The sequence below is a fragment of the Nycticebus coucang genome, chromosome 18 (genome assembly GCF_027406575.1).
Source record: "Nycticebus coucang isolate mNycCou1 chromosome 18, mNycCou1.pri, whole genome shotgun sequence".
NCBI classification, from domain to species: Eukaryota; Metazoa; Chordata; class Mammalia; order Primates; family Lorisidae; genus Nycticebus; species Nycticebus coucang.
The window spans coordinates 62,198,922-62,221,868 of NC_069797.1; the positions used below are offsets into that span (position 1 = coordinate 62,198,922).

General features: G+C 44.8%; 1 protein-coding gene across 1 annotated transcript in view; it reads left to right on the forward strand.

Moving 5' to 3' along the window:
* The window catches only part of ITGB3 (integrin subunit beta 3), a 57,471-nt gene extending 37,772 nt beyond the window's left edge, over window positions 1-19,699 (forward strand). The window contains exons 11-15 of the mRNA XM_053570081.1: window positions 5,999-6,221; window positions 7,190-7,290; window positions 9,597-9,716; window positions 14,628-14,794; window positions 16,855-19,699. Of these exons, the coding sequence (XP_053426056.1) occupies window positions 5,999-6,221; window positions 7,190-7,290; window positions 9,597-9,716; window positions 14,628-14,794; window positions 16,855-16,920 (677 nt within the window). The 3' untranslated portion in view covers window positions 16,921-19,699. The remainder of the gene's footprint in view (window positions 1-5,998; window positions 6,222-7,189; window positions 7,291-9,596; window positions 9,717-14,627; window positions 14,795-16,854) is intronic.
* The last annotated feature ends 3,248 nt before the right edge of the window (window positions 19,700-22,947 follow it).

Consider the following 22,947-nt stretch of genomic DNA (forward strand, 5'->3'; position numbering starts at 1 on the left):
CAGCCAGAGTGTGTTTCCTTTGGCTGCCGGCCCTACTAAACCCACAAAACAAAGCTAACTGGGTCAGTAGCCCTGGTTCCTGTAAGAACAACTAGTCCTCAACGCTAATCCGTGAGGGAGCTGCGGGCAGCCACTGCAGCCTCCCTCTGCCACTTCTTTCCAGGGTGTCAGGTGCACCACTGGCCTCTGATCTTGGTGCCATCACCACATTCTTTAGAGACAGATACTCAGGGACACACATTCATTGAACACCTCTGTGCCTGCATTCGGTCCACATAGGTACATGGGTCATGTATGATTTCTGACCTCTCAGAGCTTGTAACCCAGGTCTCCATTGTCCCTACTGGCCCTGTGGCCTGTCCTTTGGCACCAGTGGGGGCTCATGAGGCAGGAGAGCTGTGACTCAGTCATTTCTATAGCCCTGGTCTCTAAGCATGGTGCCTGGTTCCTTGGCTGCCCCTTGTCTCCCCCTACTTTAGGCCCCGTCTCCCTGGTTGCCTATTATCAACATCTCCGTCTTGAACATCAGGGAGTTCAGCCTTGTCCTCAGGGGGCTTTTGCACCTGCCACATCCACAGACATAGATTGATCAGGCACCCTGCGTGAGCTAGGTTCTGTGCTGTAGAGGAAGAGGGCAGAGGCATGAAGAGGACAAGTTCCCCCTGCATGGACTTGCCTAAGGATGGTGCACAGGCAGCATCTGACAGAGCCCAGAGCCCGGCAGTGAGGGATCCTCAGGGGTATTACAGGAGCCCACTGGGAGAGACCCCCTGTGGACAGTAGAGGATTGGGCAGCTTCTTGGAGGAGGTGGGATGTCTGAAGGGTCTCAGAAGAAGGGCAGGGGTGGAGCCGCGTGTCAGCTGGGCTAGCTGTATGGGGAGAGCGTCAGCCCAGCTATGTAGAGAGAGCCATCATGTTCCCTTTGGCCTGACACACCTGCTCCTCCCTCCCTCTTCTTTCACTCTTTCTCTTCACTTCTTACCCTGATTCCTCTGACTTTCCTATGAACCCAGGCTCAGCCTCCCTCTTGCTAGAGGCAGGCCAGTCCTGTGACATTACTGCACTGTGGCTTCCTTTTAAGGGCTGACCTGCCAGGGCTTGGGGTCAGTCTGCTTGCTCTGGCCTGCCACTTCTACTCCCAACCTCACTCCCTGACTGGCCCATCTTGTCAAAGATCACTTTGTTTAGCCTCACAAAGGAAATAGGTATGACATAAGGGTTTCTGAGGAGGCCTCTGTGGTGTCGGTCTGTCCCTATCCAGAAGCCACGGTCAAATGCAGGGTGTAGTGGGTGCTGTGGGGCTGGGCTCTGCTGGCTGGCACACCCCTCCCCCAGCTGCTGTGAGGGTTGGCTGATGACAGCTCACAGCCGCCCCTTTTCTGAAGGATTGCCCTCCGCTGACAGGAGCTTCCTTGCCTCCAGATGTTGGCTAGTGACTGAGGGACAAGGGGTTATACAAGGCCAATCCCTTTTGCCTCAGGGTGGGCCTAGCCCTCTGATGCCATTCGTGTGCCTGAGCCCACATGGCATCAGGCTGAAGGGTACTTCTGGCTGAGACCACATTCCTATCAGCTTTGAATCTTGTCCTCCCCTGCTTCCCTGCTTCCTCTCTACTTCCCCAGCAAGTCACTTGAACAAGAGTCCTCACCATAAGCTATACGTCTAGGGACCCCAACCTCAGGACAGATAGCCTTTCTGCTTTCCCCACCGGCATGGCAACCCTGCTCTCCTGACAGCTGGAGAGGCTGGGGCAGCTGGGATTATGTCCCCCATCCTTCCCGGGAAACAGACATTTCTTTCTAAGGCAGTGAAGGGCGTGTCTGAGTCTCGAATGCTGGTATGGTTACTGGAGGATGGTGCTGGGGCTGCAGCAGAAGGCCCTGTGAGGGCTGTGAGACACCATTCAGGCTGCCATCCAGCTGCTCTCTGAGCCTGGCCCCGTACCACCTACCCCTCCACCTCCTGGGGGCCCATCTGCTCACAGTGATGTGGTTTCCAGACCAATTCAGGTTACTTCCCCTTTACCCTCTACCTTTCCTCTGATTAACAATCATATTTTTATTATTCATCCACTTTTTCCTGATTCAGAGTCCTAGAGAATGAGTCACCTCTCTGCAAGGTTTAGAATTCAACTTTTAAAGTTTTATTAAATGAATATTAGAGGGCTCCGACATTGGGAGGTCATGCCTGCTTTTGAACAGTCTAACCTTCCACCTTATCTCCCTCCCATTCCTACAGTTGTAATAGAGTGAATAGGTCTTTCCTGCTAGGGCTGGTGGCTCTTTGTGTAGTAAAATAATACAACGCGGGGTGCTCATTGGTGAAAGTGTGTGCGTTTTCTGGGAATTTAACTAGGTTGTTAGTGCCATCATAGGAGGAACTTTGTCTGTCTTGTTCATGCTGAATCTCTAGTGCTTAGCATGGGCTATGAGCTCACTACATATTTGTTGAATGAATAGATAAGTGAATAAACATTAATGGTAAACCTACTCTTTACCAGATTTCATGCTAATCACTGTTGATGGCAAAAAATTTTTTTCAGACAGGGTCTCACTCTGTTGCTTGGACTAGAGTGCAGTGACATCCTCATAGCTCACTGCAAACTTCTGCACTCAAATGATCCTTCTGCCTTAGCTTCTGAAGTAGCTAGGATTACAGGCATGTGTCACCCTGCCTGGGTAATTTTTAAATTTTTTATAGAGACGGAGTCTTGCTGTTTTGTTCAGGCTAGTCTCGAACTCCTGGCTCAGCCTTCCAAAGAGCTAGGGTTATAGGAGTGAGTTCTTGCACCTGGCCTACCAGAAAAAATACATTTTCTCTCCTATCAAGGAGCTCACAATTTAGAAAAAGAAACAAATAGGCAAGTAAATTACCATAAAATAAGGGTAAAAATGAAGGTAGATATAGAATCCTGAGAAAACACATGAACAGGAAGTTGATTCTGCCTAGGAATGTCAATAAAAGTTACAGCAAGGAAGGAACATTTGATTTTGGTGGTGGTCACAGAATGAAAAGATATTTTGAGTAGAGGGAGCAACATGAACAGAAACATAAGACTGTAAGGACAGTTTAGGAGGTGGTGGAGCATTCAGTGTGGTAGCTGATGTGTGGCCATATGAAGTCGGTGATGAGATATAAACCTGGAAGGAGATTGAGCCCCTTGTAAAGGCCTCGAATATTTGCTAAAGGCTTAGACTTAATTCTTTAGGCAGTACTAAGTGTTTTTATGTTTTTAAGCAGGTAAGTGACATGATCAAGTTGATTGATGTTTTAAAACAGTGGGAGGCAGGAGCTATTTTATCTCCTAGGGGACATTTGGCCATGTCTGGTGACATTTTTAATTTTCACAACTAGAAAGGTGCTATAGATATCTAGCAGGTAGAGCCCAAGGATGCTGCTAAACATGTATAGAATGTATAGAACAAACCCCACAACAAAGATTTATGTAAGTCCAAATATCAGAAAGTACTAAGTTTGAGAAAGCAGGCTTTAAAAAGAGAATCCTAGCTACAGAGGAATTGGCAATAACCTGGAGAATGGAGAGGACTTAATTGGGGACAGGACCAAGTTGGGGGCAGGGGATGAATATGTCTAAGGAGAGGCTCAGAAACTCAATAGTCAGAACCCCCTTTCTGTCCTCTCTACTCGAATAGTTTAGTATATTTGAATTCCTAAAATGTCTTGAATTTCTCATTGGTATCAAGCTTAGTTACTGGACTTTCTGTGGCTCTCTTTTTCCTACTTTAGTTTTTCTTCCACTGGTCAAATTAAAAATATTCCATGACAATTTGCCCTATCTTCTAATGGTTAAGGCTGTTTTCTCTGTAAGTTACAGAAGTCTTCTGTAAAGACCATATTAGTATAAATAGGGAAAAACATTGTTTACAATACTGCATAGAGGCTAAGCTGTTGGGATCTGAAGCCACAGGGACTTCAGTTTGAGCCCTGATCCAGCCGTTTACAAACTGTGTGGCCTTGGGAAAGTTACTTAACCTCTCTGACCTCACAGGGTTATTATAAGAAACGAACAGAATAACATACTAAAGAACTTGGCATAGTGCTTGGCACATATTAAATGTTCAACAGATGTTTGTAGCCATTCTTATTGTTGTAGTTGTTGTTAGCACCCACTTCCACTGGGAACATTTATCTCCTTGGTGGGTTTGGAAGATAGACACAGTTCTCTAATGCTTTCCGAAGCTGTTCTACACTCTTAGGACTGCACATGATATAACAAGGTCAGATTGAGAAGAGAACCAGGGCAAGAAAAACAGGCTGTGTTGGCGAGGCTGGAGACAGTTGAGCTGTGTCTGTAACTTAAAAAAAAATTCATTGATTGATTTTTCAATGTTTAGTTGTGGTAAATATTTCTGCAACTTTTGAATTCAGAGACAGGACAAAGGATGAGCCAACAGAGGCTCAGGGGAGGAAGCCATTGGACTATGTGAGGTCATTGCTAGCTATTATCTCAACTGCTGTACTCCTCGGGATCCCTGCCTCTCTTTTTCATTTAGCTTCTCTTATTTCCTGACTTCTTTTCTCTCTAGCAATCATGGGATTTATTTTTATTTATTTATTTATTTATTTATTTTTCTTTTTGAGACAGAGTCTTAAGCTATCACCCTGGGTAGAGTGCCGTGGTGTCACAGCTCACAGCAACCTCAAACTCTTGGGCTTAAGCGATTCTCTTGCCTCAGTCTCCCAAGTAGCTGGGACTACAGGCGCCTGCCACAACACCCAGCTATTTTTTTTGTTGCAGATGTCATTGTTTTTTTTTTTTTTTTTAGAGACAGAGTCTCACTTTATGGCCCTCAGTAGAGTGCCATGGCATCACACAGCTCACAGCAACCTCCAACTCCTGGGCTTAAGCGATTCTCTTGCCTCAGCCTCCCAAGTAGCTGGGACTACAGGCGCCCGCCACAACACCCGGCTATTTTTTGGTTGCAGTTCAGCCGGGGCCGGGTTTGAACCCGCCACCCTCGGTATATGGGGCCGGTGCCTTACCGACTGAGCCACAGGCACCGCCATAGATGTCATTGTTGCTTTAGCTGGCCTGGGCTGGGTTTGAACCCATCATCCTCGGTGTATGTGGTTGGTGCCCTATGCTGAGCTATGGGCGCCGCCCAGTCATGGGATTTAACTGTATTGGCCCTCAGCCACCTGTGAGGTAGGACATATTTGTTCCCTGTGCTTATTTGGCTTCATTGGCCAACTACATGGGCTCTCAGTGCCCTCCCTCTGCTCCTTGGATGCCCTCCATCTCTGTGTGCATTCAGAGTGCACCTTCCCTTCTCAGGCATTTGGAAGAATCCTGTGCTCTGGAACTCTCCAGTCCTCCATTCCCCTGTATGACAATTTTCCTGTCTTGCATGTATTCTTTAGAGCTCTGCTTCTCACTTTGCAAGGTGACACTTTTGCTGATTTGAGAAATGGAATAATGGACATTAATGGCTGGTTTGCTAGTGAGAGGGGACCAGGCTGTCCAAATAGGAACATATGTTATCATCTAACCCAGTTAGGTGTTAACAGTGATGACAGCGGTAGGCCTCTCAGGTCAGATATGAGAGAGGAGCAGTCCTGTGTCAGGTCAAAAGGAGAGAGTTTTGGGGCCTGAGAGGCCTTTTGCCATTATCAAGTCACACCATTAAGGTACTATCTGGGCTTGGGGGCTGTGGCTTAGTGCTGTGGCAGCCCTCAGGGCTGAAGAGCTTGCTTTTAGCCCTTAGATTAGAAACTAGGGGAGAAGGCACAGGGGTTCCGAATAGGGGAAGAAAAAGGGTGGGAGGCCTGGGGCCTTGGTTCCTGAGACTGCTTTGCTCTATGATGGCTCAGACCAAATACTGCTATACCTTGGCATACCTAGAAAACTGAATTTTTGTCCTCACTGTAGTGCTCCCCTGGTAGTCAGCCAATTCCCTGCCAACCTGGAGGATGCTTATAGCCTGCTGTCACGGGACCTCACCAGCTGGTCTGCCCTTTTGGGCTGTGTGCTTTCAGGACATGGCCAGTGCAGCTGTGGGGACTGCCTGTGTGACTCCGACTGGGCTGGGTACTATTGCAACTGTACCACACGCACTGATACCTGCATGTCCAGCAATGGGCTTCTGTGCAGTGGCCGGGGCAAGTGTGAATGTGGCACCTGTGTCTGCATCCAGCCGGGCTCCTTTGGAGTCACCTGTGAGAAGTGTCCCACCTGCCCAGATGCCTGCACCTTTAAGAAGTGAGTGGGTAATTTGGAGAGAGTTGGGAGGCACCGAGGTGGGAGAGGATCCCCTAGACTAGAATCCTCAACTCTTGAGATCTATCTCTTACTGACTGAAGCTTTAGGAAGAAGAGTCAGCGCCAGCCAAATGACCAGCCCTTCTCTTTCCAATGAAAGCTGGAGTAGAGCCACCTGTGAAGGGGCTGGAGTAGTGCAGCTGGACTCCCAATTGGAGCAAGCCCGCCCCTGGAGTGGTATCCTGAATCCCCTGATTTGGGAGGAGGGCTAAACCTTCTGGGGAAACATTCCAGTGCCCATGTTCTGATTCAGTGGGAGGTGTGGGGGCTGGAGTTATGGAGCTACTCTGAAACAGAGGCGTTTAACCAGGACGAACCTCACCCCTTTGAGGATCAGAACAAGCCCCCGTCCCTCTAGTCTGTGGTACTGCCATTCCTCTTACCACTTAAAGCAGGGCCAGATGCAAGGGTGTACAACCTGTGCAGCTGTCCAGGGTCCCATACTTAGAAGGGCCTCTTGCTTGTTTTAAGAGGTGACAGTTCTGCTGTCACTTCAAGGCTCTTAGAAATTTTTGAAAAGGGACCTGACATTTTTATTTTGCATTGGGTCATCAAATTACATGACCAATTTTGACTTCAAGGTTCCCAGAAGTAGCACAGGGTTCGCCATCCTGTTACAGCTACGGATAGGACAGGAAGAAGTTCAATGAAGGATCTAGGAGACCTCTGGCTGGCAGGTCTGCCTGTGGATGGGGAGGACACTTCACTCCTGAGCTCCACACTTAACCATTGTGGGCCCCAGGATTTTCTTGCATGCACATGTGTGTGTTTGTGTGTATGTGTGATGCACACATGGACATGTATTTTAGCTGAGATGGGGCAGCTTTCTTTCATGGAGGTCAAAGCTGGATGGGGATACACTGAGGCTTGTTCCTCCTTATCTTAATCGCTGTTTCCTCTCTCCTTTAGGGAATGTGTGGAGTGTAAGAAGTTTGACCGAGGGATCCTACATGAAGAAAATACCTGCAACCGTTACTGCCGTGATGAGATTGAGTCAGTGAAGGAGCTTAGTAAGTTCTATACATCTTAAGAGTTGCACACACCTGGGTTGTAAATGTTTCTGGTTGAATCACAGAACCTATTCAACAACCATCTGTAAAATGGAAGAGCAGCAATTCCTACTTCAAGGAATGTCACACAGGCCTGATTTATAGTGGGCACTTGATGAAAGCTGGTGTCCTGGAAGGTCCCCCTGTATCCCTACTAATGTGTGTGGCAGCCTCCCTTACTTTGGCTTTTCAGTGCCCACACACTCAGCAAGATCCTGCAAAGAACTTCTAAAGGTTATAGAAATGAGGCAACCCTAATTTCACTTCCCCAAAGAAAGGCAGATAGTGTCTCTCATTTTACAGATGAAGAAACTGAAGCACAGAGTCGGGAAGTGGGTCATCGCCTTAAGTTTAGGTTAGTAAGCATTTACCAAGTTTACTTAACTGAGAGTGTTATGCTTTTGATGAAAGTTTTGCTGGCTTGGAAGGAAACTTTCACTTTTATGGATTTATAACTTAAATCTTTATCCTATAGCCCTCTGCCTCTCTGGAGCCCCTCCTGAAATAAGACAGACAAAAATATAAACAGTGGGGAGCAAAACTCTTGCTGCAATTATTCTGATCTGTACTTCATTTTGACTTAAAAGGGATGATCTTTTCTACTGTTGGCACATCTGATATGGTTATCTGGGCCAGCTAGGTATTGGGTGGTGCCCAGGAGATAGCAATCTTTACGAAGGCAGGAAGTATGTTTTAGAGAGAGCCACTGTAAGACACAGCCAGTCAGTCAGATTCTGGTTGGGGGTGTTATGGAAAAGACTCCCATCTCTGAACCTTATGGATAATATCAGAAGCAGCGCTGCAGTGAGGTGTGCAGTTCAAAGAGGCAATTTGTCTGCCTGTTGTGATTAGCTCAGAGGATGGAGGCTGCTGAAATGCAGAGATAGATATTTTTGCCATCTAGGCCAGATAGGTATTTACAAATTAGTTGATACCTCCAGCTCCTTTTACCACCATAATAAACATAACATAAATGCTTATTTGAATGGAACATTATAGCTTTTAAAAGTTTTAAAGGGATCTTTCATATACATGATCTTACTCTTCTCCAACAACCTAGTGAAGTAGAATTATAGTACTATTGTTATCTTCATTTTGTGGATGATGGAATTGGGTCTCAGGAAAGTTAAGTAACTGGCCCAAACAAGTGGCCCAGGTGTGATGGCCCATGCCTATAATCTCAGCACTTTTGGAGGCTGAGGTGTGAGGATCACTTAAGGCCAGGAGTTCAATACCAACCTGGGCAAACATAGTGAGACCCCAATCTCTTAAAAAGAATAAGCCAGGTGTGGTGGTGCACGCTTGCAGTCCCAGCTATTTGGGAGGTGATCCTGGGGGATTGCTTGAGTCTGGGAGTTGGAGATTGCAGTGAGCTGTGTTCATGCCACTGCACTCAAGCCTGGGAGACAGAGTGAGACCTGTCTCAATCAATCAATCAATCAATCAGTAAGAGAACTGTATTATGAAATCCTTCCTCTTTCCCCTGTACTATAATACCACTGGTTTGCTGAAGGCTTGTTGAGGTCAGGTTTGTAGGATGTGCTTTGAGACGCCTGTTCTAATCCTGCTCCATCATTTATTTGCTATGCAACCTTGGTACATTTGCTCAATCTCATCACATGTCAGTTTTACCCATCTGGTTTCATTAGTGTAGGGCACAGAACAGCTGGTGGAGGGTAACCTGGAGTGTCATTAGCAGATTAACAGGTTTTAGAATTAGAAGAGATAAAGCCTACAAAACATGGTAGGGGTCAGAGAGGAGAGGATGGCCCTGGGTAAGCACATGATTGAGAATCACTGAGCAAACAGAGAAAGGAAGGAGAGGGAAGGGAACAGCTACTGTGTGTTGGGAACTGTTTACTTTATACTGTTTAAATCTCAACCAACCTTGTGAGGTGGGGGTATCATTTTCTTTTTATAGCTGAAGAAAGAGAGACTTGATAAGGTCAAGTAACTTACCAAGATCACACAGCTGGTAGGTGGTGAAACCAGACTTTGAATTAGATTGTGTAATAATATTATATCATGCCCTTTACATAGGAAGGAATAAGAACCAAAAAGGGCCTGTGCAGGGCAAACTACATCAGGGAGGGTCAGTGAGTGGCAAGTGTCAGACGTGACAGCTATCTTGAATCTAGGCATGATGTACATGTCAGGCAGAGGGCTCCTGTTACATACTTTCTCAGAAGTCCTGTGATAGGGGTTTGGGGTGGCCCCATCTTCTAGTTACTTCCCCAGTTTTTACTCCCCCATCTTCCTTTCCCCAGAGGACACTGGCAAGGATGCAGTGAATTGTACCTACAAGGATGAGGATGACTGTGTCGTCAGATTCCAGTACTATGAAGACGCTAGTGGAAAGTCCATCCTGTACGTGGTAGAAGAGCCAGGTGAGTGGACCTGGAGGGCCCTGGCCCTGCCCAAGAGAGATGGAGAACCACGCTGGCAGGAATTTCTACCCTTTACCTGTCTTCAGTGGAACAGATTAAGCTTGGCCTTACAAGTGATGAGATAGGGCCTGCCTCTGGGTAAGGGGGGTTTATGAATACAAGTATTAACAAGAAAGTGACTTGCCAGTTGAGAAGGAAAATAAGAAGGTAGCTAAGGAGAAAAAGAAGGTACATCTGGCTTGGCACCCATAGCTCAGTGGTTAGGGCACTGGCCACATACGCCAGCCCAGGCCTGCTAAACAACAGTGACAACTACAACAAAAAAATAGCTAGGTGTTGTGGTGGGCACCTATAGTCCCAGCTACTTGGGAGGCTGAGGCAAGAGGATCACTTAAGCCAAGAGTTTGAGGTTGCTCCAAGTTGTGACGCCATGGCACTCTACCGAGAGTGACATAGTGAGACTCTGTCTCAGAAAAAAAAAATAAATAAAAGAAGGTAGGTTTGGAGTTCACCAATGACTAAAATACATCATGGCATTTTTTTAGACAGCAAGGTCAAGATGTAAAGAATTTTAATTCTAGGACTTTACAGCACGTGACATCTGCTCTACTAAATGTGAGATAGTTGCCAAGAGCAACTGCCAGTTGCCTCAGAGGAAGTCCTGATGGTGGAAGGCATTGAATTTACCTGGTTCACTGCAGGATGTAGGTGTGGGTTTGAGGCGCTAACCCAAGGCTTTCCCTGAACACTAACAAGACTTGCTCTTAGGTTCTCTGAAAGAAGGAGGAGCCCATCCCATAATACAGATTTTTACTGCCTAAAAAAAAATGCCATGATGTATTTTATTGGACACTGTAGATTTGTTTGCTTCCCTCACCACCTTTATAACTCTCCTTTCCCTTAATTCCATATACACTAGGGTATGATTTATCTGGAAAAAAAAATATATATATATATCTCAGCACCATATATATGGCAGTGTGCAAGGTGCTGAGAATATAATAGGAAATAAGGCAGATGTGGCACTTATAGGCTCTGTGGGAGACAGGCATGTAGGTCACTAATGACACAGCAGTGGGAGAAAGGCCATGTGGTGTTCGGAGTAGGTGAGAACTTTTGGGAGTGAAGAAACAATCTCTGAAAGCAGAGGCAAAATCAGTTGGTTTCTTGACAATTACAGCTGTAGGAATTTCTTCAAATCAGCTTTTAGACTAGGGGCCAGAAAGCCCTTTCTGTAAATGGCCAGATGTTAAATATATTAAGCTTTGTAGGCCATATGGTCTCTGTGGTGACTATTCAACTCTGGTATCATAGCAGAAAAGCAGCTCTAGACAATATGTAAATGAATGGACATGGCTATATTTACAAAACCAGGTGGCAGGCCACACCTGACTGGTGCCGAATTTGCCTGCGCCTCTTTGTTCTTTACTGGTCCTTCTGGTTATTGGGCATTTGACTGTCTATGCTTTAGACGTGTCTTTCCCCTGAGGAGCCTTCTCAGACTTTCCATAGCCTCCATACCTATCTCTGATGAGGTTCGGTGCTTCTGTTTGATTCTCAGAGCATCTGTGCTTCCTTCAGAAGGGCCTTCATCACACAATTAATTTGCTTCTTTAATCATCCGCTCATTAGATCGTAAGCTCCAGGAATTCAGGAGCCATGTCTGTTTTATCTATTGTTATATCCCTGTACTTAGCTCATTCATCTACAAAGAATATATTGAATAAATAGGTTTTGAATGAATTAACAGGATAGGTTAGTCCCTTAGGACAGTGCATTTATACACATCAAGGTATTTTTTCAGAGAATTTTGGCTACATGGGGAAGGGAGCAAATGAAGGTGGGAAGCAGGCAGAGAAAAGCCTGAAGGAGCTACCTCGCACTGCTCTTCCTTAGAGTGGGGCTGCCACATCTGTGTCACTCAGGGACCTGCTGTCTCTGTGGGTGGAGGAGACCACTGTCCCCATCTGGAATATTATTTGTCAGTCTTTCCCAGAGCTTTCACTCTCTATAAGGGAGAAGAAGGTGTAAAAAGGGCACTATCTTAATTTAATTTGTGACTGAAGGCAAAGCTGAGTAGGGCAGTGGAGAGAGGTGTCTGGGTATGTCTCTGGGGGGTCGGATAGGATTGGTTTGACTGTGACTTTTTCACATCTTCCTACTCACTCACATTGACACATTGCATGATTTCCCATACTCACTCTTTGTGTACCTTTGTCCCTTCTTATTTCAGAAGGGTGATGTGTCTTTGCTTTGGAGTTTAACTGTATTTAATCTCTTTGCTGCAACAGTCCTTGTTGGTACTCCTGCTGTTATCACTTGCCAGAATCATTTGGCTTGGTATTTCGAGCCTGGAGTCTGTTGCCTGAAGTTGTGGGGAACATAGGTGATGATAACCTGGGATGGTACAAATAACCCCTGGTGGGTAACTCTTCAGGATCACTGCCAGTAGACCCCTTCCACATCAGGAGACAGGACACCACATCCATAGACCCACGTTTCCTATCTTGCCCTAGAGCTCTAGATTCTGGTTCCCTTGACACCCTCTACCTCAACCCTTTCCAGGGCCTCTATCTTTGAGTAGAGTGTAGCAGCTGGGGTCCCAGAGCTTAGGGGCTGAGCCACTGCAAGGCAGTAAAGACACTATTACCTAATGGTTTGGCATTGGCCAAGTAGAGTTTAGCCACATGATATGGGCTCCTGGGCTGAGTTCTCATCACCCCAAGATAGGGTTGCCAGATAAAATACAGTATGTCCCATGTGATATTTGGCACTTATAAGAAAAAGGAATTCATTGTTTATCTGAAATTCAAACTTGGCTTCCTGTAGTTTTATTTGCTAAATCTGCCTTGTTACTCAGACTTCTCTGACAATGAGTCACTCACCATAGATGTACTGCTGTGGCTGAGAGGGCCCTCCAGAGACCACCTGATCTTGTCTTCTGCTTCCAGAAAGTCTCCCACCCACTCCTTTCAGGACAGATGGTTTTTCCCTGAAGACCTCTTGGCACCCTACCTACCTGTCTTGCCCATACTACTATGCAGTATTGAAGAGATTTCACTTTGAGGTTTGAGGGTCAGCCTTACCCCAGTCTTCTAGAGAATTCATAATTGCTTTTCCCAGAAGAACTGGGGCCCTTTACTCCTGGGAACTTGGACACTGGACCCTCTCTCCAGACGTTCCTTTAATTATAGACAGATTGTAATTTGGTGGGTTGGGAGATAGCCAGCTTGGGTTTGTGGTGGTGGTTGTTTTTGTGTAGTGTGTGGTGAACAGAGGGTCTGCGTTTAGAGAAGAAGGTGGGAGACAGTGTGGAAAAGTGGATATAACTTCCTCTCTGGACTTATCAGTACCCACATATACAAACACCTGGTTTCATAACACTTGAGGTTACTGGAGTGACGTCACCTCTCAGACACCTGATGTTTATGGGAAGCAGAACTCTACTAAGCTTGACCCTCAGAGGGGTGACATGCCTCCCTCTGTGTTGGTTGTTGACTGGGTTGAACAGGAAGTCAGCTTTCAATAGGGTTATGATTTTAGATGACTAAATATTTTGGGAAAGAACCCAAAATATTGTCTTGGCTGGCAGGCCTCCTGGTCTCTAAGGATTCTGAAAAGGTCATTAGGTCCACAGCCCCCAGGAATGTAAATATCTGTATAGGTCTCAGTAGCCAAATAAATGAGTGAAAACAGCTGGATATAAGAAGACATCAGTCACAATGGTAGCTGGTATCTATTCAGCACTTATTCTGTGTGAGGCACTGTTTTAAGTCTTAAGATATATTTAATTGAATTATTCCTCATAACAACTTGTTAATGTCATTGCTGTCACTTTCTTAATTTTAAAGATGGAGAAGCAGGAAACAGACACCCAGAAAGGTTAAGTAATTTGCCAAAGGTCACATAGCAAAGTTAAGTCGTAAGCCAGGATTCAAGCCTAGCAGTCTGGCTCTGAAGTCCCCAGTGGCACAAACACAATGGCAGATCACACTTTGCCTCCATTTAGGGGATAGAAGGGTGAGTGGTGTGGATTCCACACACTAGAAAACATGTGTCCCCACTAAAAGGGCAGCTGCTCCTGGGCTGTAGCCAGTTGCTGTACTGTAGGAGTATAGGTCCCAGTGTTTCTAGATCTTTGATTTTTTTTTGAGACAGAGTTTCACTATATTACTCTTGGTAGAGTGCCGTGGTGTCACAGCTCACAGCAACCTCTAGCTCTTGGGGTTCTCTTGACTCAGCCTCCCAAGTAGCTGGGACTACAGGTGCCCACCACAATGCCCAGCTATTTTTTGGTTGCAGTTGTCATTGTTGTTTAGCAGGCCTGGGCTGGGTTTGAACCCGCCTGCCTCTGTGTATGTGGCCAGCATCCTAATCGCTGAGCTATGGGCGCCGAGTCTTTTAATTTTTTTTTTTAAAGAAAAGAATAATCTGAAATTTTGGGGGAGATCATCCCCTGCTTCTTCAATGTTGCCAACAAAATTAATTTTAGTATTACTATTTTTAGATATGGTGTCTTACTGTGTTGTCCAGGGTGGAGTGCTGTGGCCATTCACAGGCACAACCATAGCTCACTGCAGCCTTGAACTCCTGGGCTCAGGTGATCCTCCTGGCTGAGCCTGCAGGCATATGCTACCTGCCTGGCTGTAAAATCAATTTTTAAAAATAAATACATGGGTAAACCCTCACCCAAGGTATGGCTGGATTCTGCATAGGGTGACCAGTTTAAGACCTCTGATTTAAACATCTGGGGCAGATTATTGGTGTCCTAAAGATTGCCCCTTTTTTAAGAAAATATTTAATTAATTAAAAAATTATTGCATCTCCTTCAGAGACCTTTATTACTTTGTAGCCAGTTCCAGGGATTTCTTCTCATTCACTACCACCCTGCTCTGTGCTCCTTCCTGACAGAGTGTCCCAAGGGCCCTGACATCTTGGTGGTCCTGCTTTCAGTGATGGGGGCTATTCTGCTCATCGGCCTTACCACTCTGCTCATCTGGAAGCTCCTCATCACCATCCATGACCGAAAAGAGTTTGCTAAATTTGAGGAAGAACGAGCCAGAGCAAAATGGGACACAGTAAGAGGCGGGGCTGGGCTGGGGGACAGGGTCTTTTCTAAAGCTTTTCAAGAACCTGAAGTGGAAGCAGCAGAGTGTTAATATCAAGGGTGTCCAGGCCCAACCAACATCATACTTTTCCAGTTATCCTGGGAGATGGTCTAACTGTTCCCTTGTCTGTGAGCTTCCTGAAAATGACCTGATCCTCTACATACAACGACAAGGTGCCATGTTAGTGAGTACTTAGCAAACACAGAAGGTGATGGGTTCAAACCCGGCCTCCGCCAAACAGCAACAACAACAAAAAATAGCCGGGCGTTGTGGCTAGCGCCTGTAGTCCCAGCTACTTGGGAGCCTGAGGCAAGAGAATCGCCTAAGCCCAGGAGTTGGAGGTTGCTGTGAGCTGTGATGCCATGGCACTCTACTGAGGGCGATAAAGTGAGACTCTGTCTTTACAAAAAAAAAAAAAAAAAAAAAAAGAAAAGGAAACTTACTCCCCAATTGAGGGAGATAGGACAAATCACGTTAAGAGCATGTAATACATTGTATACTAATTTTTTAAAATAATTTCATCACTGTAACAAACCTCTGTGTGTGGGAGCAATATTATTCCCATTTTATAGGTAAGAGTATTGAGCATAGAGAAGTTAAGTAGCTTGCCTCATTGTGGGAAGGAATTAGGTCAGCCTTGTAGGAATAGTGGTAGGATGTCAATCCACCTCATTCTCTTCTTCATCCTCAAATGATAAGATGGTTGGATCCAAATTAGACTCTAATCTTGTGCTCCCTGTATTTTATTTATTTTTTTTTTTGTAGAGACAGAGTCTCACTTTATGGCCCTCGGTAGAGTGCCATGGCATCACACAGCTCACAGTTAACCTCCAACTCCTGGGCTTAAGCGATTCTCTTGCCTCAGCCTCCCGAGTAGCTGGGACTACAGGCGCCCGCCACAACGCCCAGCTATTTTTTGGTTGCAGTTCAGCCGGGGCCAGGTTTGAACCCGCCACCCTTGGTGTATGGGGCCGGCACCTTACCGACTGAGCCACAGGCTCCTGCTCCCTGTATTTTAATCCTGATTTAATCTAATTAGGCAAGCATTGAGACCCTTCTATAGACTTAATTTTACTCTTTTTCCTTTGGCTCATCTTCGCATTTTAATTTTTTTATGGGCCTTCCAAATGACCATTTGAATCCCCAAGTGTCCAACCCTAAATGTTGGGCTGCAAGTTTGTTCTCTTTACAAAAGTAGCTCAGACACAGTGGCAAGTCATACTTCGCAACTGTTTAGGGAGGAAAAGGGTGAACAGTGACGATTTCAGCAAACTAGAAAATGTGTTCTAACTAAAGGGGCAGTTGTTTCTTGGCTGTAGCCGGTTGCTGCTCGGTAGGATATTGGGTCCAGTGTTTCTAGATCTTTTGAGTTTGGTTCCCAAGAAACTGAGATGTTTCTGCTAGGACACTGTAGAACATCCTGAACTTCTGAGGCGTGAGAGAATGTGCTGTGTTTCTTGGAGCCACTATTAACAACTAGACTTTATGAGTTTTATCACTTTTTGTTGGAAAATAATTTGGGAAATCAACTGAGGGTCTTTTTCCTGATAACATGACAGTTTTTTGGGTATCACTGGAAGTGGTAAGATGAAAACAGTTAAGGCTTATTTGAGCAGAATCTGTCCTCTGTGTTCGGAACACCACTAGCTATGTTTCTTTCTTTTGTCCACATCCCCTGGCACTGTCATAAAGAAGGAAAAATGGGAGAAGGGCAAAAGTGAGAGTGGGGAATGAAGGGGAGTAATGGAGAGGTTGGGTAAAAGCTGTCCCAGAATGTTGTATGATCACCGAAAATTGATGGGCTGAATTTAGCCCCTTAGAAATAGTGGCAGGATGGCTATTCTGTCTTCTCTTTTCTCTTACTATTTCCTACTGATTGCCATCCTAAGAACTAAAGTATGAGTAAAACAAGCATTATCCTGATTCATTGATAGAAGGGTATCTCAGGCAGAATCTCAGTTGAAATTTAAGTTCAGGGCAGGGAAGGACTGAGGAATTCACTGTAAGATACTTTTCTGTTTTCTTTGCAGGCCAACAACCCACTGTATAAGGAGGCCACTTCCACTTTCACCAATATCACCTACCGGGGCACTTAATGATCAGCAGTCATCCTAGATGGCACTTAATGACCAGCACTCATCTTAGATCACTGTCAGACTGTGCCAGGACTGGGGGAGTCTCTGCTGTCTTGTTTACAGAGGACAGTGTTTGTGGGGTGGGACCTGGGGCTTGCAGTGGGGTGGGTTGAGAGGATGTCAGTATGTGGAAGTGTGAGTCTCTGTGTGTGTGTGTGTGTGCATGTGCATTGCGTGGGAGGGAATGTGTAATTTAAAACCTGTGATGTGTCCTAATAAGCAGAGCTCCTCAGCTTTTGTCCTCAGAATGCCTCCTACAGGGATTTTTCCTGCTTAGCTTGAGGGTGACCATGGAGCTGAGCAGGTGTTCTTCATTACCTCAGTGAGAAGCCAGCTTTCCTCGTCAGGCCGTTCTTCCTGAAGAGAAGCAGGGCAGGGCTGAGGCCTCTCAATCCAGAGGAAGGGACGCCAAGCCTTGCCTCTGCCCTGAGTTCATAAGTTTATGGTCCTTGGGCCTGACTCTCAGCAGCCAGGAGAGGAACTGCTGGGCTTTTGCTGGAATATCATCTGGACCTCTATCTCCTCTCCCTTCTCTCAGGCTGAAGAAGGGGTCAGGGGACTGCTGAACCGTCAGAGCTGCCGTGCCTTTTGCTATCCCTTCAGTCCAGCTATGGGAGTAAAAGGAAGTCCTTTTACCCATTGGGAGGGAGGATGGCAGGGCCACTCAGGGGTCATTCATGGCCTGGGGAATGTGCCAGCTTCCCCTGGTTCATAATCACAACCCTTCAGATTTGCCTCATTGGCAGCTCCACACTGGAGCCTTGTTTAGAAGTGTGCCGACCTTAGACCAGCGAGATTGCTTTACCTCCTCCTGCCACACCCTCACTGCTGTAGACATTCACTATGTACTGGGGATTTCTTTCATCACCAAATACTTTTCCTCCAAGGGACAGTGCTATGGTTAGAGCCAGAGGTCTGGCCCTACCCTTCAGGCCTTTTGCTCCTTGTCCAAGGCACCTCCACGTACCTAACCCTGTGCCTCTGTGTGCTATGTCCATCCATGGGGCTGACTGCGTTTATCTGCTACCTCTTGGGTGTCTTGTGAAGTGATCATTCCAGTGAGTCAGTTGGGCATTTATAAACGCCAGGACGGATTGATGGGCCAGTTGTATCAGCGTGTGTAGCCTGTTCTTCTGTGGGCTGGACAACCTCCTTTAACTCAGTCTTTGATCTGAGAGGCTACAAGTGCAATTTTATTTTATTTTTCACCTTGGGGCTCCTGAAGCCATGATCAGGATTTCTTAATCTAAAGGAACATGTATAGAAAAGTACTTGTATTATATTTGTAAATTTATGTGATGGCAAAGAAGGAAGCATGGAAAACCACACAGACTTGGGGGATACAGATGCTTGGAGGGATATACAGCATCATTCATAGCAAGTCACTGCCCAGTTGCTGGCTCTATAAGGGGCTCTTTCATCCTTGAAGCCTGTGAGGATGGATGTATGAACACACTGGACCTCTCCTGAGAAAGAGGGACATCTTTTGTCTTGGCAATAGCAGTTGCTCCATTCGTGTTGACATACAGATAACATTAAAAACACCCCTCACTACCCAAGAAGGGAGAGACTTATAAACAGTGGTCTGATGAGCAGAAAATCTGAGTCCTGGCCTCAGCATTGGAGGGAAGGAGTCTTTAACCTTGATTAAGACAAATCACTTTCTTCTCCCTCGGGCTCAGTTTTCTAGTTTGAAAAACAGTGGTCTCATCTCACTCTAAGATGTTGGGACTTACTGTGGCATCAAATATGCAGTCAAGATTCTGAGGGATAGTGATAGTTTGTTTTTCTAGTTGGGAGATCTGGCTTTGGCAAAAACAGATGTCTTTCCATATCACCTTTCTCAATGAGAGTCTCATCCTACCCTCTCCATACCCCTTCTCCAACTTTTGTTAATAGTTGTCTCCTGGTGTAGCATTTAAGCTCCATTTAATTATTTCTTACTTTACTTTGCACACTTTTGCATCCACATATCAGGGGAAAGGAATCCACAGGAAGCGCCGTAATGTATATTTTGTATCCTTGTGTTAACATCAGGAGTAAGTCTTGGAATTAGGAACAGGGCAATGACTGAGCCCTGTCTCACCCATGGTTCCCTCCTTACTGTAGGGAACCAGAATTTGGTAGCAGGATAAATGGGGGAGGGGAAAGGATAACTGTGAATCCAAGAAGTTTGGAAGTTTATTATAACCTTCAGCTATTGAGAGTCTGTGAGAGTATTAGTGGGACGTTTTCATTAGGTAAAGTGGTTTATTTGAAGAAACTATATTAAAAGGGGAAGAAAATGTATAAAGGATGAATAAAACCAGTAATAGTCTCCTCTAGGCTGCTAGAATGAGGTTCCTGGGCCTTTAAGACCAGTACTGTTTGTATGTAGGGATAATCTACGACTCTGTTCGTGAGATAATAAATAGTTTTGGTATGTAGAACAGCTAAATAGTATTCTGGCATCGAGTAAGAGCGCAAAGGAATTGTGCTCAGCTTTTTCTGAGGTCATCTACGTCCAGACTCAGAATCTGTGGACAATAAAGGGAAACTTTGCACATTTCTGACATGTTGCCGTCATAGGAGTCAGTTCTTTACCTCTCAGATATTCCTGGACCAGCCATGATTTCAAGATACTTCTCTTTAAGTATTCCTGGTTGAAATTACTTAAGCGCCTTTCTGATTTCCTAAGCACCCTTTGTGTTTGGGTTGTGCAACAGTGAATTAAATGCTTTCCAAAAAGAATTGGCCTAAGGCTGCCCAGTGCTTCCTGTGTTGTTATTTCTGTTTCTTTGGGTGAAAGAATAAGTGTCATTACCTCACAAATGATTATTTTAGAACATGCGTATTTCTAAATGTAACAGAATGATGACTGCTGTGGGTACTGAAGCTAGCTAGCTTCAGAATCCAGAGCTTTTCTTTAGAATTAGTATGTTTTAAAAATGAGTAGTTTATTACAGTTCTGAGAGTTTTTTCTTTTTTTCTGGTCTGAGACAGAGTCTCACTCTGTTGCCCAGGCTAGAGTGCCATTGTGTCAGCCTAGCTCACAGCAACCTCAAACTCCTTGGTTCAAGTGATCTTTCTCGCAGGTAGCTGGGAGTACAGGCAGCTGCCACACCACCCGGCTAATTTTACTATGTTTAGTAGAGATGGTATTTTGCTCTTCCTCAGGTTGGTCTCAAACATTTGAGCTCAAGCAGTCTTCCTAACTCAATCTCCCAGTGTGCTAGGATTATAGGTGTGATGAGCCACTCTGCCTGGCCCTAAGAGGTTTTTTTTTTTTTAATTGAGTATTGTTTAGAAACTTGTACAACCTCAACAGAACAGACTGCCAACAATAGCCCAGGTTTTGTTTGTAGGAAGTATAAACAGGTAAAATAAAGGCTTTATGGCAAATTATTTACAGGGCCATTTAAATGCCCAAATTTTATTTTAGGCAGTAGGTGTCAATGTGTGGTCCTAAGACCAGCAACATAAAAGTCAGCTGGAAATTTGTTAGAAATGAAAATTGACAGGCCCTAACCTTAGAATTATTGAATCAGAAAATGTAGGGATGGAGCCAGCAATCTGTATTTTAATAAGCCCTCCTGGAGATTCTGATGCATGCTCAAGTTTGAGAACTATTGATTTGAGGAGTCATACATGAATCTTTCTGGCCTAGAAAGGAGTTTATTGGAATCAGCTCAGTTACTATACACTTAAGAACATACCTTGGCTGATAGATTCAGAAAACCAAATATTCAGCTACACAAAATGAGAATCTGCTTTTGATCCATTTTCTAAGTTGACTAATCTCAGGCTTCTTGGGGTCACTCATGGTCATAAATGTCCATGAAAAACTAGAACAGACCTAAATCCAGGGAAAACAGCTAATAGGATACTTGGCAGGCACCTTAAAACTTTTCATGTGTAGCAAGCTGCAAGCAAGAAAATACTTAACAGAGTTTTTATTCACAGGAGATGGGATCAAACTTAATTATTACCATTATCATCCAAAGGATGCAGAAATAAGACTTTACAATTCATTACTTTTGTTATTTCAAATTTATTGAGTACCAACAGTGTGGAATTGGAGTACTTTACAGGACAATCATAACTTTTGCTTTGAGTCTTATGTTCCATACAGAATGTACATTTTTTTGAGCACAATATAATCCATGACATCATAGATTACTACTGAGTTTTTTATAGTGGAATCTTGCGAGATTTGCTGTTTTGTGTACATCTCAGGAAGAGCTGACTAAATGGATGAAGATGGAAAATCTTTTTTTTTTTTGGAGACAGGGTCTCACTTTGTCACTCTCGGTAGAGTGCTTTGGCATCACAGCTCACAGCAACCTCCAGCTTTTGGACTTAGGTGATTCTCTTGCCTCAGCCTCCCGAGTAGCTGGGACTACAGGAGCCCAGCACAATGCCCGGTTATGTTTTTGTTGCAGTTTGGCTGAGGCCGGTTCGAACCTGCCACCCTTGGTATATGGGGCCGGCGCTCTACTCACTGAGCCACAGGCGCCACCCGAAGATGGAAAATCTTAGGTGAAAATGAAAAGCTGTATGTCAAGCCACATTTGTAATCCTTTAAGTCTCGGATTCTGTAGTCTGAACTCTATAGTAACAGAGCCATCTAATGACCACTGGGACCAATTACAAGCAGAATGTCTAGGAGTCACAGTGAACTCAAATTTCCACAAGGACATAATGGAACAATAACATATGCTTTGCAAATAAGCCATTTAAAAATAATTATATTTGATTTTTATAATACACTGTATTTGTGGGAATATATATTCCTAATTTAGTTTGGCTAAAATGAGCAAGGAAGCAGTCTTAGATGTTTGCGGTTACAGTTAAATATGTCACTAAATAAAAATGTAAAAAATCAATTTAAAGTGGCTACCTAGGAATGATTTGCATGTGAAGGGAAAAGTAGGAGATCAGGAACCTGGCTGTCTTCCTTGCAGCTTCTAATGTCATAACGACGTTTCCTCCCAACCCCTTGCATAAAGGAAAACATCAGCTGGTATTTGCTGACAATACACCAAAGAATGGACAAAAAAGCCACATTTGAAAATTTTAAGAGCCTTTAGGCAAAATGCCCATTATAAATTATTCTTTAGCAGTGTCTCTGAAAAGAACTTTGTAAGAAAGAGTTTCACAACTGATTCTGTTTCACCCACTATGTTAGTTGGGTTTTCCAGTGACTCATAAACAATTGGCATGATTCTTTGGAGAGGTCACAGTGATGGGTGTGTAATATCACTTTAGCCAACGGAAATAGTTAAGAAACAGGGAAAAATGTTGATGCTGGACTTTGCCTTTCCTGACCCTTATAAACACCATTTTTCAGAGATTGCTAATTGTGCTCCAGTATTTGTTTTCCCGTTCTCATGTAGTATTAGAACTCCTAATGTTTAGCTGGACACATGGTTTCCCAGAATAAACATTATGTTTCCTTGTCTGTCTTGTAGCTAGATATCCATCTCATAGATGAGAACATCTGCAAATGCCATTTAAGGGAAGGAGCATACATTTCCTTCATCCTGCAGGCGGGAAAGTAGAGGTAATAGCTGGAACTTAAGTAGCTATAATTGATCAATATGTGACCTGGGGGACTGTATCATTTTATGTATTTTTTTTTTTTTTTTTTAGAGACAGAGTCTCACTTTATCACTCTCTGTAGAGTGGATGTGCTGTCACAGCTCACAGCAACTTCCAGCTCTTGGGCTTAGGTGATTCTCTTGCCTCAGCCTCCCGAGTAGCTGGGACTACAGGCGCCCACCACAATGCTTGGCTTTTATTTTGTTGTTGTTGCAGTTTGGCTGGGGCCGGGTTTGAACCCACCACCCTTGGGATATGGGGCCGGCACCGTACTCACTGAGCCACAGGCGCTGCCCTTTATGTATTATTTTTAATTTTTTTTTTTTTGAGACAAAGTCTCACTTTGTCCCCCCTGGTAGAGTGCTATGGCATCACAGCTCACAGTAACCTCAAAGTCTTTGGCTTAAG